Here is a 14,915-nt window from a genome sequence, read left to right on the forward strand (position 1 = left end):
TCCCTCCCTTCCCCCCTTCTTCCCTCTCCCTCCCTCTCTTCCTCCTTCCCTCCCTCCCTCTCCTTCCCTCCCTCCTTCCTTACCTCCCTCTCCTTCTTTCTTTCCTTCCTTCCTTCCTTCCTTCCTTCCTTCCCTCTCTCCTTCGCTCCTTCCCTCCCCCCCTCCTTCCCTCCCTCCTTCCCTCTCCCTCCCTCTCTTCCTCCTTCCCTACCTCCCCCTCCTTCCTTCCCTCTCTCCTTCCCTCCCTCCTTTTTTCCTTTCCTCTTCCCTCCTTCCCTCCCTTCCCCCCTCCTTCCCTCCCTCCCTCCCTTTCATCCTACAGCTGGGTTCCTACAATACTCTCCACTAACTCAGATTTGAGAAGAACTTGCCTCCTACAGAGCATGTTGAGATGACATGAAGCAAGCAGATCCCCACGTGCAGCCGTTCGTGAACACACATTCACTTCTGAAGGGCAATCATAGGAGTCCCCACGAATGCCAGAATACTAATCGCAATGTTGGCACTTTTTCTTCTTGTTGTAAGTTAATCTGAAGAGAAAAAAAAAAGAAAGAAAGAAACTGAACACTATTCTTTTTTCTCCCCTTCGCTAGCATTCTCTATGGAAGAAGGTAAGAAACGGGATTCAGGAAAACACCCCACCATTCCCGCTCACTCAGCTATGGGAAGCTTTCTCTGCGGATCTGGTAGTGGGAGGGCACAAGAAGGTGATTATCATGAGCTGAGCCATCAAGGATGAGGACGTGGGGCTTGTTCATCACCTTCTAGCTCTAGTGGCTAACAGCGCGGGCTCAGAGCTCAGTGAGAGTTAAGTGCAAGGTTTTGTTCAACTGTTGGATCCAAAGGTCCTGACATCATAAGGAAATTATTATTCTCACCTCTGTTTGAAAAACTGGCCTTCAGAAGAAGAGGATGCTGTCTGAAATTGGAAACAGACAATCTAGAGATTTGAGCTTCCATCTGGAGGCCCCATGTTGGGGATAAATGGGACCTTTGGGGATTACCTTTCTATTTGTTCTTGTTCAGTCATCTGCATGTTAATTCTCTGTCTCTCTTCTCTCTGTCCTATCTCTCATTGATCTCTGTGCATCTCTGTCTCTCTCCTCTCTGTCCTATCTCTCATTGATCTCTGTGCATCTCTGTCTCTCTCCTCTCTGTCCTCTCTTATTTCTCCCTGTGTCTCTGTTTCTCTCTCCCCTATCTCTCATTGATCTCTGTGTGTCTCTGCCTCTCTCCTCTCTCTCCTATCTCTTATTTCTCTCTGTGTGTCTCTGTCTTGGTCTCTCTCTCTCTCTCTCCTTCTCAGCTGCAATAAGGGAGGTAGCTTTTGCCTTTTGACCAGCGACGAGACACTGTATTAAGTGTTTCCCATCACACAAAGTTTCTCTGGCCAAGATGTCTAGTAGTGCTCATCTCAGGGTACAAAAATAACTATTTAGAAGGTAGTTAGGCTACATATCAATGGCAAATTATGCCCTAGGGCCTATGACATCCAAGCCATAGATTTTGGTCCAGGTTGGCAGTTTTGAGTTTCTTTCCGTGGAACCGGCTTCAAATCCAATCAGGAAGTAATTGGCTAGCCCCAAGCAATCCTGTTGCTGTTGTAGCAGTGGGGCCCTTGTGCTATTCAGGATCCACAGCTGGGCAATACTGCCAATGCCTTTTCCAGCAGGAGGCGCACTTTATCTGGCACTGTGAGCTAACCATTGCTGCCTGAATTGTAGCGTTTCATGTCCTGTTGCTCACCACATGCATTTTGCATTTTTCCCTCTGATACAGTAGAATTTGTCTCCTCTCTCCAAGTAAGCAGTAGTTCAAAGGGTAAGACTCAAAGGTGCTCCAAGTTTGGCTGATATAGCCTCAATAGGATTTTGTTTTTAATGTGGGAACATCTTAAGTTCTAGGTCCCCTGTGTGTGCTCTTTTGTAGAGGAGAACATGAGGATTGACGAGACCTGTGTGGAAGCAGGTAACGTTTCCCCTGATTGAGTCACCACGAGGAGAAACGCGAAGCCCCTCAGCTCTAGATGACCAGAAGCAGAGGTGTCAAGGGGCTACCGGTCCCTTCCTCTGGAAGACCTGTGCACAGTGAGCCCACCCATGGGTCTCTGTTGTGGCTCTGCACTTGGGAGGAGAAGCAAAGCTGGGGGTTCTGCAAATTTGGAAATTTTCTCAAGATGCAGAGATAGCCAGTGAGGTGGGGGCACAGCCGGAAATGCCCACGCTCCTTGTGGAATAGACGAAAAACAGGGTGGTACCAAATATTGGAAATGTAAAATATATTTTTGTTATTGCATTGAATGATTCTAGTTAGGGTAGAAAGTAATGAGTTCCATTTCTATACAAAATGTTTTTTGTAAATTCTAGAAAGATTTCCCTCAAATTTAGCGGCGGTAGCAGGACTGGCTGATGAACCACTAGGTTTTATTAGGAAACAGGTTGGAGAGGCATTGGGCTGATGGGTGGGCTTGTTTGTTTTTTCTTTGGAGACAGGCTCTCGCTCTGTATCTCAGGCTGGCCTGGTACCCACCACCTACTGTAGCTTGCTTCTCACACTCAGTGATCCCCATGACTCAGCCTCCTGAGTGCATGGGTTATAAGAATCATGCCCTGCTCTAATGGGTGACTTTATCTTGACACTATGGGCTATCCTAGTGTTTAGAAAGGAAAGAGATGCTTTTGAAAGATTCATTTATATATTTCTGAGACCAGTGAATAACCAGTGAATACCAGAGAATAACGTGAATACGCACACACTTTTTTTTTTTTTTTTTTTTTTTTTTAGCTTGAGGGTCATTTTCTTCCTTTCCCCCAGATGCACACATACTTTGCCAGTGCTCTCTCCCTCTTTCTCCTCATCTCTCCCCTCTCTCACACATACAGCACTAAATAAATAAGTTTATGAGAACAGCAAAAGTCATTTTAATTGCTGACAGTTGGTTTATCTCATTTCTCTCAGTCGGTCACTCCAGCCAGACATTTATTTATTTATTCCTCTTTCCTATGCCCTCTAGCTTTGAGACCTAGCATACACATCTTCTACCCTGATAACCCTTGGAGCAGTCCCCTGTGCCACATCCAGTGGTCAGGAGGAGGTTCCTATGCTGTTCCACTTTTTAAATTTATTTTCTTCTCTCCAATTATTTTATTTCTTTATTTAATGCTGCATCCCTCTTGGTGATCATAGCCCAACGATTGAATGCTATCTATCTCATTTAAGACCTATGTGTGCCATAAAGCCAACACTGACTCTATTTGATCTAATAAAAAGCATTTTAAAGATAGTGTATGGGTAGAAACATGGGTCAGGCTTGCACTGCTAAAATGTAGACTTGGTGAGGACAGTCATGTAATGGTACTTTTGCTTTTCACCTCCACTGAAAACCACAGATGAAGAAACCTTTGAATCTGGTAAGTTAAAACATGCATACTTTGTATTTAACTTTTAGGTATATATTCCATGTTCTGATATAATGTAAACATATTTAGAGATACAACACACACACACACACACACTTATGCTCTCATACCCACACAAAGAAGGCAGTCATTGTGGTGGAAGACAGAATAAAGACATTGCCTTGTTGTTACTGAAGCCTTTATTTTCTACACTCTACTCCACATAGACAGCAGATAAGATGGAAGTCTAGTGTTTATGAAGAATAAGCTTTCTTTTTTGTTAATGTATTACTTGTAATAATCAAGGCAGCTTCTATTGTCTGTTATTCAAAATACCATTGACTTCATTAGTAGCAGAATAGATTCCTATAGCGTGGTTGTTTTCTGTGTTTAAATGGGCAACCTGTCTGGGTCCGCTACTGACTTGGTTCCCAGTTTCCCTGCTCTCTTAAGAGCTCAATTAAGGAACAGTTAGTACCCAGATGGCATGCTTGCTAAGTAGATAACCCTTGGCAGTCGTTGCTGATGCTCCTGTTGATTGGACAGCTTAGTGACTCAGAGAGCTCCTTAGTTTCCATCTCTGCCTCTGAGTGAAATAGAATGTAACCTTCTTGAATTTTCTCCTGGGAGGCAGTGATACAATCTATTTAACTAGAAAAACAATGTAACAACAGCAGCCAAGAACCCAGTCACTTGAATATGTTTGGAAAACAACAAGAAAAAAACACCCAAACAATTTGCTTTGTGTTCAGACAGCCCCCCACCTGGCCCCACCACCCTGGTATTCACAGGACCAGCTGGAGAAGAAGGTGTGTGTGTTAGGCCAGCAATGATGTCAGGCTGTTGTAGCGTCTGCCTAACTAGCACCCTTCACAGAATGTGGCAGTACGGTTGTGGGAGAGGAGAGAGGCTTCAAGTCATTGTATCCCCTTATTTGTGTCTTCATTTGTAGTCTTCATGGATCAGCAACAGCTTCATGGGCAGTCTGGACACACAACTTGCAGGACAAATTACTGTCCCCCAACAGTGGAATTAAATCCAATAAGTTTCTGAGCCCCAACTGTGTGATTTTCATCTGCCTTGCCAAGTTAGAGCTGTTGCTATGGTTACATGTCTTCCCTGTGATGTCATTCACATTTATTTAATCATTTAACTCGATCTCTGCAAAGATTGATTTTTCACCTTTCTCTCTGTGCTTGCTCCAATATCCAGAGGAACTTGGAGAAGGTAAGTGTTCATTTTTATCTCCTGCCTTGGCCGCGTAGGGCTACACCTAAGGTCTTTCTCTGCCACAAGGGGGCAGCATAACTTAAGAGATGACTTCTAAAGGCCAGAAAACATTTTAAACAGATGTAGGCCATTAAGCTTTATGAAGCCATGTTAGTGAGATTTCCCTGTGAATATGTTTACATAACATAGAAAAATGTCGCTAGGAGATGGGATTGATACGTTGCTTTCTTCTTTTTCAGATTTGTTTTAATTTTTATTTGTGTTTATGCTTATTTGTTATTTTATTGTTTTTGCTTATTTGTTATTTTTATTAAAATTTTTATTTGCTTGTTTATGTGTTTAATTGTTTTATTTATGTGTGAGGGCAAAGGGATGGAGAGGGCAGAGGACACTCCCAGAGCTCTGCCCAAGGGTGACGTCAGCTGGCTGAGACCCACAGAAAACATTTCTAGAAATCAGAGAATGAGGCCATGCACTTGCTTGCTATATCCCTGTCTGTCCCCTCACAAATTCTCCATTCTCTATGTTCCAGCTAAAGAGGAGTTTGTTGGCAATGGACAGAAGTTCTTTATTGGTAGGTGATGGCTGATAAGAGGTGTGGGCTTGTTGCTTGTTAGTGCTGTTCCTGCTATCTGGATACCTTCTTGAAAGCTGCCCTTGCTGATGAACCCCTGCAAACTGCTTCTTGTTCTGACTTCTGTAAATAGAGATTGTGCTTCCGTTCTGGGCGATTGTGGTCGCCCAGAAACTATATTAATTATAACACTGGCCAATGACTCAGGCATATTCCTAGCTAGCTCTTATATCTTAAATCAACCCCATTTCTTTTGATCTGTCTATTGCCACAATGTTGTGGCTTATCAGTAGCTACATGGTGTCTGCCTGACTCTGCCTTCTTTCTCCCTGCATTCAGTTTAGTTTTCCTGACAACTTATATTCTGCCCTGCCATAGGCCAAAGCAGCTTCTTTATTAACCAATAGTAACAAAATATATTCATGGCATACAGAGGGGAATCCCACATCAGACTTCCCTCTGTCTGCTTTTCCTCACCAATAATCTCATCTATAACTCATTGTTATTTATCTAAATTCAATGAATATCTTTTAATTATTTGTCAAACATACATCTGCTCATTCTCCCCCCAGACTATACTATAACCTCTCTGTCTTACTCTCAAGAGATCAGTTTCATGGCTGCAAAATCCATCTTTCATGTCCACATTTCTAGAATGTGTCACCCAGGCAGAGCTGTCTAAAGGAGCAGGTCTCCCCGATTAAAACCTGTCCCCTCTTTTCACAAGGCAGGGGAGAGGCGCAGAGCTGCAGTCTAAACTCTAGAAAGTTGGCCCCAAGCCTGGGTGCCCTTTGGGATCCTTGGCGGAGTCTGCCTTTGTGCCTAACTTCCAGAATTATCTACCTCGACGCCATTAAGTAAGGCTGAGCAGAGTCAGCGACCGTGCAAAGGTCGGGAGTGAGGAGCCTGAGCAGGGACAGGCGGGAATCTGTGGACGATGGTGGCTTGGCACAGCTCAGTGCATCCCCGGCACTTAGCAGTGGCTGCTAGATGCCCAGATAGATACCTTGTGGAACGTCACTATCCGCTTCTTCCATCTTGTTTAGCTTGGCTTTTTTTTTTTTTTTTTTTTTTTGGTTTTTCGAGACAGGGTTTCTCTGTGGCTTTGGAGCCTGTCCTGGAACTAGCTCTGTAGACCAGGCTGGTCTCGAACTCACAGAGATCCGCCTGCCTCTGCCTCCCGAGTGCTGGGATTAAAGGCGTGCGCCACCATCGCCCGGCTGGCTTTTTTGTTTTTAATTAATTAATTGAGACAAGGTCTCAATCTGTGGCTGTCCCGGAACTCACAGATACCTTGTGGAGCATTACTATCTGCTTCTTCCGTTTTGTTTACTTTGGCTTTATTTATTTATTTTTATTTGTTTGTTTAGTTTGATTTTAACTTTTTAATTTTTGTTTGTTGACTGATTGATTGAAACAAGGTCTCACTATGTGGCTGTCTTGGAACTCATTCTGTAGACTAGGCTGGCCTCGAACTCCCAGAGACCCGCCTGCCTCTGCCTCTCGAGTGCCCGAATTAAACACGTGCGCCCCTGCACCCGGCTCACTAACTGCTCCTTCCAGCGGGTCTCTGTGTTGTCTCACCTCTGACATTTTGTTCATTTCCTCCCATTTTTAGCCGGTTTCCGCCGCAGCATGCGCCTCTGCCGCAGGAAGTCGCACTTCAGCCGGCTGCACGCCAGCACCGGTTGTTCCTGCAGCAGCTACGGCGCACTGGGTGCCCCTTATGAGGAGGTGGTGAGGTACCAGCGGCAGCCGGCAGACAAGCACCGCCTCATTGTGCTCGTGGGTATGGCCCGTAAAGCGCGCTGCTCAGCCGGGGAGGTTGTCCTTCTAGATTTAACGTTTGTGTTGGCAGTAACAGTGAAAGTGGGACTCTTCGTAGACCCCTCTGTAGATATGTTTTGAAAGTCTGTTTGTGTTTATGAGAAAGCTTTCCAAGGCCAGCGTTCTTTGCCTTCTCCGCCTCCTCTTCTCCTTTGACCTACATTTGAACATGGTATGAACATATCATGAACATGGAATGATGAACATATCATGCCATGATATGCAAGAACCCGAGTATTAACCCGTTCTCATGTAATGAGGTTCTACCCGAGTTTTACTTACTACTGTTTAGAATTTGCATGGGTAGGTGGTCACTACAACATATTAGAAAAACACTCTTCAAATTCCATTTCTTTAAGAAAGGTTTAGCCATTTTTTTTCCTTTAGGAAGTGTTTAAATCTCCTGGGGGTAACTTTGACATGAAAGGGTTTGGGTGATCTGACTTTGTGATCAAGACCTCTTCAAAACTGTCTCCCTGGAGAAGTAGAAAATGATGTCACTACCATCGTGGCTTGTTGAGTTGTGAGCAGGTCAGGCCCTTGCACGACAGAACGGGCCAGGCAGCCACCACAGCTACTTTTCTGGTGGTGCAGACTGTGAAATGAAATGATAAAGCCCTTTGTGTTTCCGGTAGGACAGCAGGACCTTATTCCAAGAGTGTATTCTTTTAATTGTGGGCCCTGAGTAACTGTGCAGAATCTCGGCCCCTGTGGCCAGTCCCACCTCCAGCACAACATGAAGGTGCTTGCTCAGCCACCTGTTAGAAATGTCACTGCATTTGTGGGGGACAGCCCTGCATTCTGACTGTGACTTTAGCTAAAGAAGGGCCCGCTGAAGTCTCAGAACATCAACAGTAGCGGACCCTGTGACTTCACTCCCGTACCTGGATGCTGGGGTGGTTTGAGTCATTTCACAGGTCACTGGAGTTTTCTGGTTTGTTCCAGTTCAGAAGAAGGGTTTCGACAGATTTTCCTAGACCAGCGTTGACTCTCAAGCGCCTGCTGCAGACCGACTGGGGGATGGTGTAGCACGTAACCTGTGTACCCACCTCTGATTCTCTCTGCTCCGTCTGTGTTCAGGACCTTCTGGAGTTGGAGTCAACGAGCTGAGGAGACAACTCATCGGGCTTAATCCCAGCTATTTTCAAAGCGCTGTGCCGCGTACGTTACTTTTCTTTCCTGGTGGCTCATGTTTTGGTAAAGCCTTGTCTCTGATTGTACTGATGTCACTTAACTGTGTCGTATCACCTTGCTGGAAAAGTGTAAGGACTGGCCCTTCAATAGTTGTACCGGTATTTGTTTCAATAACTGTGCTGATTGACTAGCATGTAGTATGTATGCTAGGCTAGCCTTTCAAGAGATGGGTTTTCTTTTCTCTTTAAGTGGAACAACTTGTGGGGGTCAGTTCTTTCCTTCTGCTGTACTGGCTTCTGAGAATTAAACCCGGTCAGTGTAGGGCCTGCACTACTGGACGGCTCGCAAGCCAGGCAAGGGGCTGGAGATTGAAACACACACACACACAGAGACATGGGCCGCCCAACTTTATTGTGCTCCAGGGAAGCTTGTATAGGGATCCTTAATTGATAGCCATGCCCCAGCTCGTGGGATTTTCAGCTGTAAAACCCACCAGAAACCACTCCCCCTGCCATCAGGAACTCACGAGGGTCTCGTGCTCAGAGCAGCTGCAGGCACAGGAGAACAAGCAATTACTTAGTCTTCTAAAGTTGCAGTTACTTCTCGGTAAAATAGTCATGTACCCGGAGAGCAGTGTGAGATACCATGAGATGATCAGTGCACTATCTAAACGGAAGATGCTGGTGGTACCCGTGTAAGGGAATAGACATGCATTTTAGGCCTCGCCTCTGGGTCAGCATTACCTGTTCTGAAATAGCAACAGGTGTTCCCTGGCTGATATTTACGATGCATTCTTTCCCACACTATGAGCAATCAATAAAGGTTTGTAGTTGGTGGAATTTGACATGGCAGCTCTCACTTTATCTCACCAGTTCTTATCACGTTGGTTCCAGCATCTTGTCTGTTTATGCATTTGTTTTTTTTTTGTTTGTTTGTTTTAGTTGGGAATCTCAATCCAAGTATACATTTGGTAACAAATCAAAACATTTAGAAGATTATGAAATGCTTTATCCTCTTCCCTTGTAGATACCACCCGTTCCCCAAAGAGTTACGAAATGGACGGACGTGAGTATCACTATGTGTCAAGGGAAACTTTTGAAAGCCTCATGTATGGACACAGGTAAGGCTCAGAAGCCAATTCTTCCTTCTGGTTATTGGAAAGTAGCCCGTTTTTAGGCATTAGCCAGAGCTGTCGGCAGTAACCCCTCATTTCTGAAGACGCGAGAAAGGAATATGCATTAATTACCAGAGCCCCGGGATCAGGTTTGGGAAGGGGGCAGACTTGAGCTGCGAGCTTCAATGGATTTGAAGAAGTAGATAAGTCCTTGGTTGTCTACTGTGGTTTTCTTCTTCTTGTTGTTTGTTTGCTTTGTTTTCTCCTGAATATCCAGCCATTCTTTCTGTGCTGACAAGATCCATGCATCCCATGGGAGCTCACGTCTGTGTCCTACTTAGCTTTCTAGTGCTAAGAGAAACACCATGACCAAAATTAGGCTGGGGAGACAAGAGTTTATCTGGCTTATACATCCATGTCCCAGTCAATCACCGAGGGAAGCCTGGACAGGAGGTCCATGGGCTAGGAGGCAGAAGCTAAAGGAAAAGCCACGGAGCTGCTTACAGGCTTGCTCCTCCGTTCTTACACAACCCAGGACCACCTGATCAGAGTGACGCCACCTGTTGTGGGCTGGGCCCTCCTATATCAGTTATTAATTTAGAAAACACCCTCCCAGACTAGCCTAAAGGTAACCTGATGGAAGCCATCACTCAACTGAGATTCTCTTCCTAGGTGACTCTAGCTTAATCAAATTAACAAGACAAACAAGCAAAACCTAACAAACATAGATCCTAGTACTACTGCGAATATTTTACTCGTGGAGAATCATTTCCTCTGTCTTGCTCTCACAGGATGCTGGAGTATGGTGAGTACAAAGGCCACCTGTACGGAACTAGCGTGAATGCTGTACGTGCTGTCCTTGCTGAAGGAAAGATCTGTGTCATGGATTTGGAGCCTCAGGTGGGTCTGTGTAGAATATTTTCCATCACCCTAAAGTCACAGATGCATGTGCGCATGCCCCAGACTGTAACTGAGACGTTTTGTTCAGATAGACTTTTAAGAGTAAGGCCACCTCTCGCATCTCAGGGCCAGGTTGTTCCTCGGAATGTAAACTGGCAACGTTTTGCTTTTAGTTGGAGAGGAAGTCTTATTTCTCACACTCAGAACCAGGACCTGAGTGGACAGCCATTAAGAAAACAGTCCCAATCTTTCCTGCAAACTTGTCAAGGAAACTTTTTGCGGAGGAGGATATTGCTTTAAGCAAAAGACGATGCTCGGTGTTGGCATAAATGTGTTCCACACCTGAACCACGTGTGAAAAGAGCTGAGGTTTGATCAGTATTTGTGGAGGCCCAGCTTTTTGATCCTTTCATTCTCTTTATTTATTTAACGATATACTTGCATGCTAAAGACAACCGGGGGAAAGTGATTTGTTCTTTCTTGAGTCAGAGTTGGGGGGTTATGAAGATGGACGTGGTGTCCGATGAGAGCTGCTAGCTAGAGGAAAGGGAAGTGAGGACAAATGGACCTTTCCAGAAATTTATTTTGATTTTGTCACATGAGGCCATGCAAAGGAGCCTACTCTCATTAAACAGCATTTTGTCAAGTATAACATTCATTTCAATAATTCAATAGCTAGTCATAGCTAGGAAGAGGAGAGGCCAGGATTCTAATTTAATTTTGATTCTAGAGCCATATTTATTATTAAGTTGTTTTGATTTTATAACTGAGGACAGGGATGTATGAGACTATGATCACACTGACGACAGGAAGCTAGGACTTTCTATATTTAACTTTTAAAAATGTATACCTTGTATTTGGATGTGCTGTGTGGAAGCCAGGAGACCATTATCATGAATCAGTTCTATCTTCTATGGTGGATTCCAGGGATCGGACTGGGTTCAGCAGGTTTGCACGGCAGGTGCTTCTGCCAGCTGAGCTTTCTTGCTGGCCCGCATCTGTCTTCTAACTGTGCACTTGATTTTTCTGTGCAGGACATTCAGTTGGCTCGAACTCACGAACTGAAGCCCTATGTCATATTTATTAAGCCACCTAACATGAGTTTCATGAAGCAGTCTCGGAAAAATGCTAAGATTATTACTGACTACTTTGTGGACGTGAAGTTCAAGGTACATCAAGCACAAATCCTGGTATTACTTTCAGTCATGGCTAGGTGGAAGATGGTCAGGCTGGGCTGAGGACATTTCGCCGTTTTCGTCTTTGTATGACCCTCTCCTCAGGAGCACGTCAATACAATGGTTTTTTAAAAAATCAGTTATTGCCGGGCAGTGGAGGTGCACACCTTCAATCCCAGCATTTGGGAGGCAGAGGCAGGCGGATCTCTGGGAGTTCGAGGTCAGCCTGGTCTACAAGAGCTAGTTCCGGGACAGGCACGAAAGCTACAGAGAAACCCTGTCTCGAAAAAAACCAAAAAAAAAAAAAAAAAATCAGCTATTTCCACAGACTCATTTGAAGGTTTTATGTCTTTACAAGTTATCCTTTCTAGCCAGATGGTAATGACACATGCCTTTAATTCTACCAGCACTTGGGAGCAGAGGCAGGTGAATCCCTGAGTTCAAGGCCAGCCTGGTCTACGGAGCAAGTTCCAGGACAGCTAGGGCTGCCCAGAGAAACCCTGTCTTGAAAAACAAAAAACCAAACCAAAAAACACCCTAAAATCACCAACAAATTTTATTAGATACTAATTACATATATTAAAATAAGATTTAATAAATTCTGTGATGTTTTTTCCTAGCTTAACAAAAGGACTCATAAGCCACATTTTGCAAAGCCAAACAAATTGTTTATAAGCATATTTGTATTCTTGAATTATTTTTACTTATTTTTAAAATGCTGTAACGAGTATACCAAAACACAAACACAGTGTAAATGTATAAATTTTAGAAATTTGTATAGTTTAGTAGTCTTGACTATATATGTGTATATATAGTTTTACTACATACACACACATATGTGTGTGTATATGTATGTATGTATGTATGTATGTATGTATTTTTGAGACAAGGTTTCTTTGTGTATCCTTGGTTGTCCTGGAACTAACTCTGTAGACCAGGCTGGCCTTGAACTCACAGAGATCCACCTGCCTCTGCCTCCCAAGTGCTGGGATTAAAGGTGTGCACCACTCAGCTGAATTGATTATATTTATATTGTCATGAAATAGTTTTGCCTTGAAAACTAAAATAGAAATGATTGCTTTAAAATCTGCATGTCCTTCTTGCACAGGGTCTATTGCTAATATCGCTATATTGTTCCAATTTTAGGATGTCATGTCAAAGCAAGACTAGAGTATCTTTTTATTATCCCTTATATCTCAGTATTTTTCTCTTCATATTTTTTCAATTACTGTAATTCCCTGTTTGACTTTTTGACAGTCCATGGATATGACAGTCTGTTTTCTAAGTCTTTGGGGTTTTTAAAATTGTGTTCTTGTTTGGGCATGCTGGCACACACCTGAAGAAACCTCAGCACTTGGGAGGCTGAGGCAGGAGGATCACAAGTTTAAAGTCAGCCTGGGTTACATAGCAAGACTCTGCCTCAGAAATTCAAAATAAGAAAAAAAAAAGGCAAAAAGAATATTGAGGACACTTATTTGATATAATTGTTTTTACAAATAGCATCACAACTTTGTATAACAACCTGTTGTCTCTGTGTAACTCTGGCTGTCCTGGAACTCACTCTGTAGACCAGGCTGGCCTCGAACCCACAGAGATCTGCCTGGCTCTGCCTCCCAAGTGCTGGGATTAAAGTCGTGCGCCTCCACAGCTAACAACCTGGTGTCTTATTGCCTGTTCTATTCATATTTCTTAATCTCTCCTGAAGGATGAAGACCTACAAGAGATGGAGGATTTAGCCCAAAAAATGGAGAGTCAGTTTGGCCAGTTTTTTGATCACGTGATTGTGAATGACAACTTGCAAGATGCATGTGCCCAGCTGTTGTCTGCCGTACAGAAGGCTCAGGAAGAACTGCAGTGGGTGCCAGAGGAATGGATTTCTCCTGGCACTGAGTCTTAATCACGTCCTAAAGAACCAGTTCAGCAGCTGCAATTGGAAACAGCAGTGTCTGACCCACTAGAAACTGCAACTGTTGCCTTGTTGGAGGGGGGCCGCTTGTTCATTTCCCCGCTGCTCGGCAGCTCAGACCCAAAATAACCACACAGAAACCTTATTATTTAAATCACAGCGTGGCCCATTAGCTCTAGCTTCTTATTGGCTAAGTCTTACATCTATATTTAACCCATTTCTAGTAATCTGTGTATCACCACAATGCTGTGGCTTGCCGGGAAAGTTCCGAGGTCTGTCTTCGGCTGGGCTACATGGCTTCTCCTCTCTGCTTCCTTTCTCCAAGCATTCAGTTTCGTTTTCCCGGCCTAGCTGTTCCCTGTGCAGGCCCAAGACAGTTTCCTTATTAACAAATGGTATTCACAGCATACAGAGGGGAATCCCACATCACTGCCGCTTATTGTATGGCTATAGATAGCATTGTATAATTACATGGAGCTATTCATTTGGCTCAGTCAAGTTTTTCCATCGTTTCCCCGTATGAGCTGACGGTAGGAACATGAATAATGTAAGTCTCTAAATGTGACAACATTCATGTGAGAATTACAGATTTCATATGGTGTTTGTGAGGTTTAGTTTTTGAAAGTTTCCTCTAAATAAATCAGACAATAGTTAATGGCTGAAACTGTATTTTACTTTTAAGATATTTTGTCTTCTGTTTGTTTTTTACAAAAGTGCTTAGTTGACCAACTCAGCAAGAATGGCTGACACACATACCTAATAAGTGGACCTATAACAATGCTATTTCCGAATCAGTGTGATGTGGGATTTCCCTTTGTATGCTGTGATCACCATTAGTTAATAAAGGAACTGCTTTGGGCCTATAGCAGAGCTATAGGGGAACAGACCTAGGTGGGGAAAACTAAACTGAATGCTGGGAGAAAGAAGGGCAGAGTCAGAGAGAAGCCATGGAGCCGCCAGCAGAGACAGAGGCGCTGAAACTTTGTTTGTAGGACACGACCTCGTGGTGATGCACAGATTAAAGGAAATGGGTTAAATTAAGACGTAAGAGTGAGCAAATAAGAAGCTAGAGCGAATAGACCAAATTAATACAGTTTCTGTGTGATTATTTCGGTTCTGGGAGGCTGGGGACGAACAAGCAGCCTCGTCACAACATCAGTGCCCAATTTAGTAAGGGGCAATGGACTAGTTCTGGGGGCCTACATATAAGCAAACTCCAAAATGAGGACTCTTGGTCTCCCTAGATCCGTCACTTCCAGCGGCATTCCCTGCACCCACGTCTGTTCATCTTCTTCAGAGCCACACTTCCCTCCATGCTACATGTTTTTAACCCCCCCCTCTCTTTTCTCTCTCTCTCCTCCCTCAATTCCCTCCCTCCTCCTCTGCCCTGCCTGTGTCTGTCTCCCCGCCCCCCTCTTCTGTTGGTCCTGTCCCGAGACCCCCTTTCGCCCTTTTTACATTCTCCTTCCCTTAATAAAAACCCTGTCTCGAAAAACCAAAAATAAAATAAAATAAAATAAAAACTCCTCCGAGTGAAGTCTGTCGCCTGGCGTCTTTCTCTTGCAAGCCACTTTTTATAATGACAACCAAAGGATTCAAAAATCTCGTCCTTTTCTTAACGTGAACACCGTGTCTAAAGCAAATGCGGGGAAAATTAA

At 44.1% G+C, this 14,915-nt stretch overlaps 1 protein-coding gene across 1 annotated transcript in view; it reads left to right on the plus strand.

The window, feature by feature from the left end:
* Positions 1–14,002, plus strand: part of Mpp4 (MAGUK p55 scaffold protein 4) — a 34,529-nt gene extending 20,527 nt beyond the window's left edge. The window contains exons 12-22 of the mRNA XM_057758872.1: positions 594–611; positions 1,930–1,968; positions 3,390–3,410; positions 4,611–4,625; positions 5,161–5,202; positions 6,821–6,991; positions 8,110–8,190; positions 9,190–9,283; positions 10,069–10,177; positions 11,211–11,345; positions 13,057–14,002. Coding sequence (XP_057614855.1) covers positions 594–611; positions 1,930–1,968; positions 3,390–3,410; positions 4,611–4,625; positions 5,161–5,202; positions 6,821–6,991; positions 8,110–8,190; positions 9,190–9,283; positions 10,069–10,177; positions 11,211–11,345; positions 13,057–13,248 — 917 coding nt within the window. The 3' untranslated portion in view covers positions 13,249–14,002. The remainder of the gene's footprint in view (positions 1–593; positions 612–1,929; positions 1,969–3,389; positions 3,411–4,610; positions 4,626–5,160; positions 5,203–6,820; positions 6,992–8,109; positions 8,191–9,189; positions 9,284–10,068; positions 10,178–11,210; positions 11,346–13,056) is intronic.
* The last annotated feature ends 913 nt before the right edge of the window (positions 14,003–14,915 follow it).

Source organism: Chionomys nivalis, chromosome 26 (genome assembly GCF_950005125.1).
Source record: "Chionomys nivalis chromosome 26, mChiNiv1.1, whole genome shotgun sequence".
NCBI lineage: Eukaryota > Metazoa > Chordata > Mammalia > Rodentia > Cricetidae > Chionomys > Chionomys nivalis.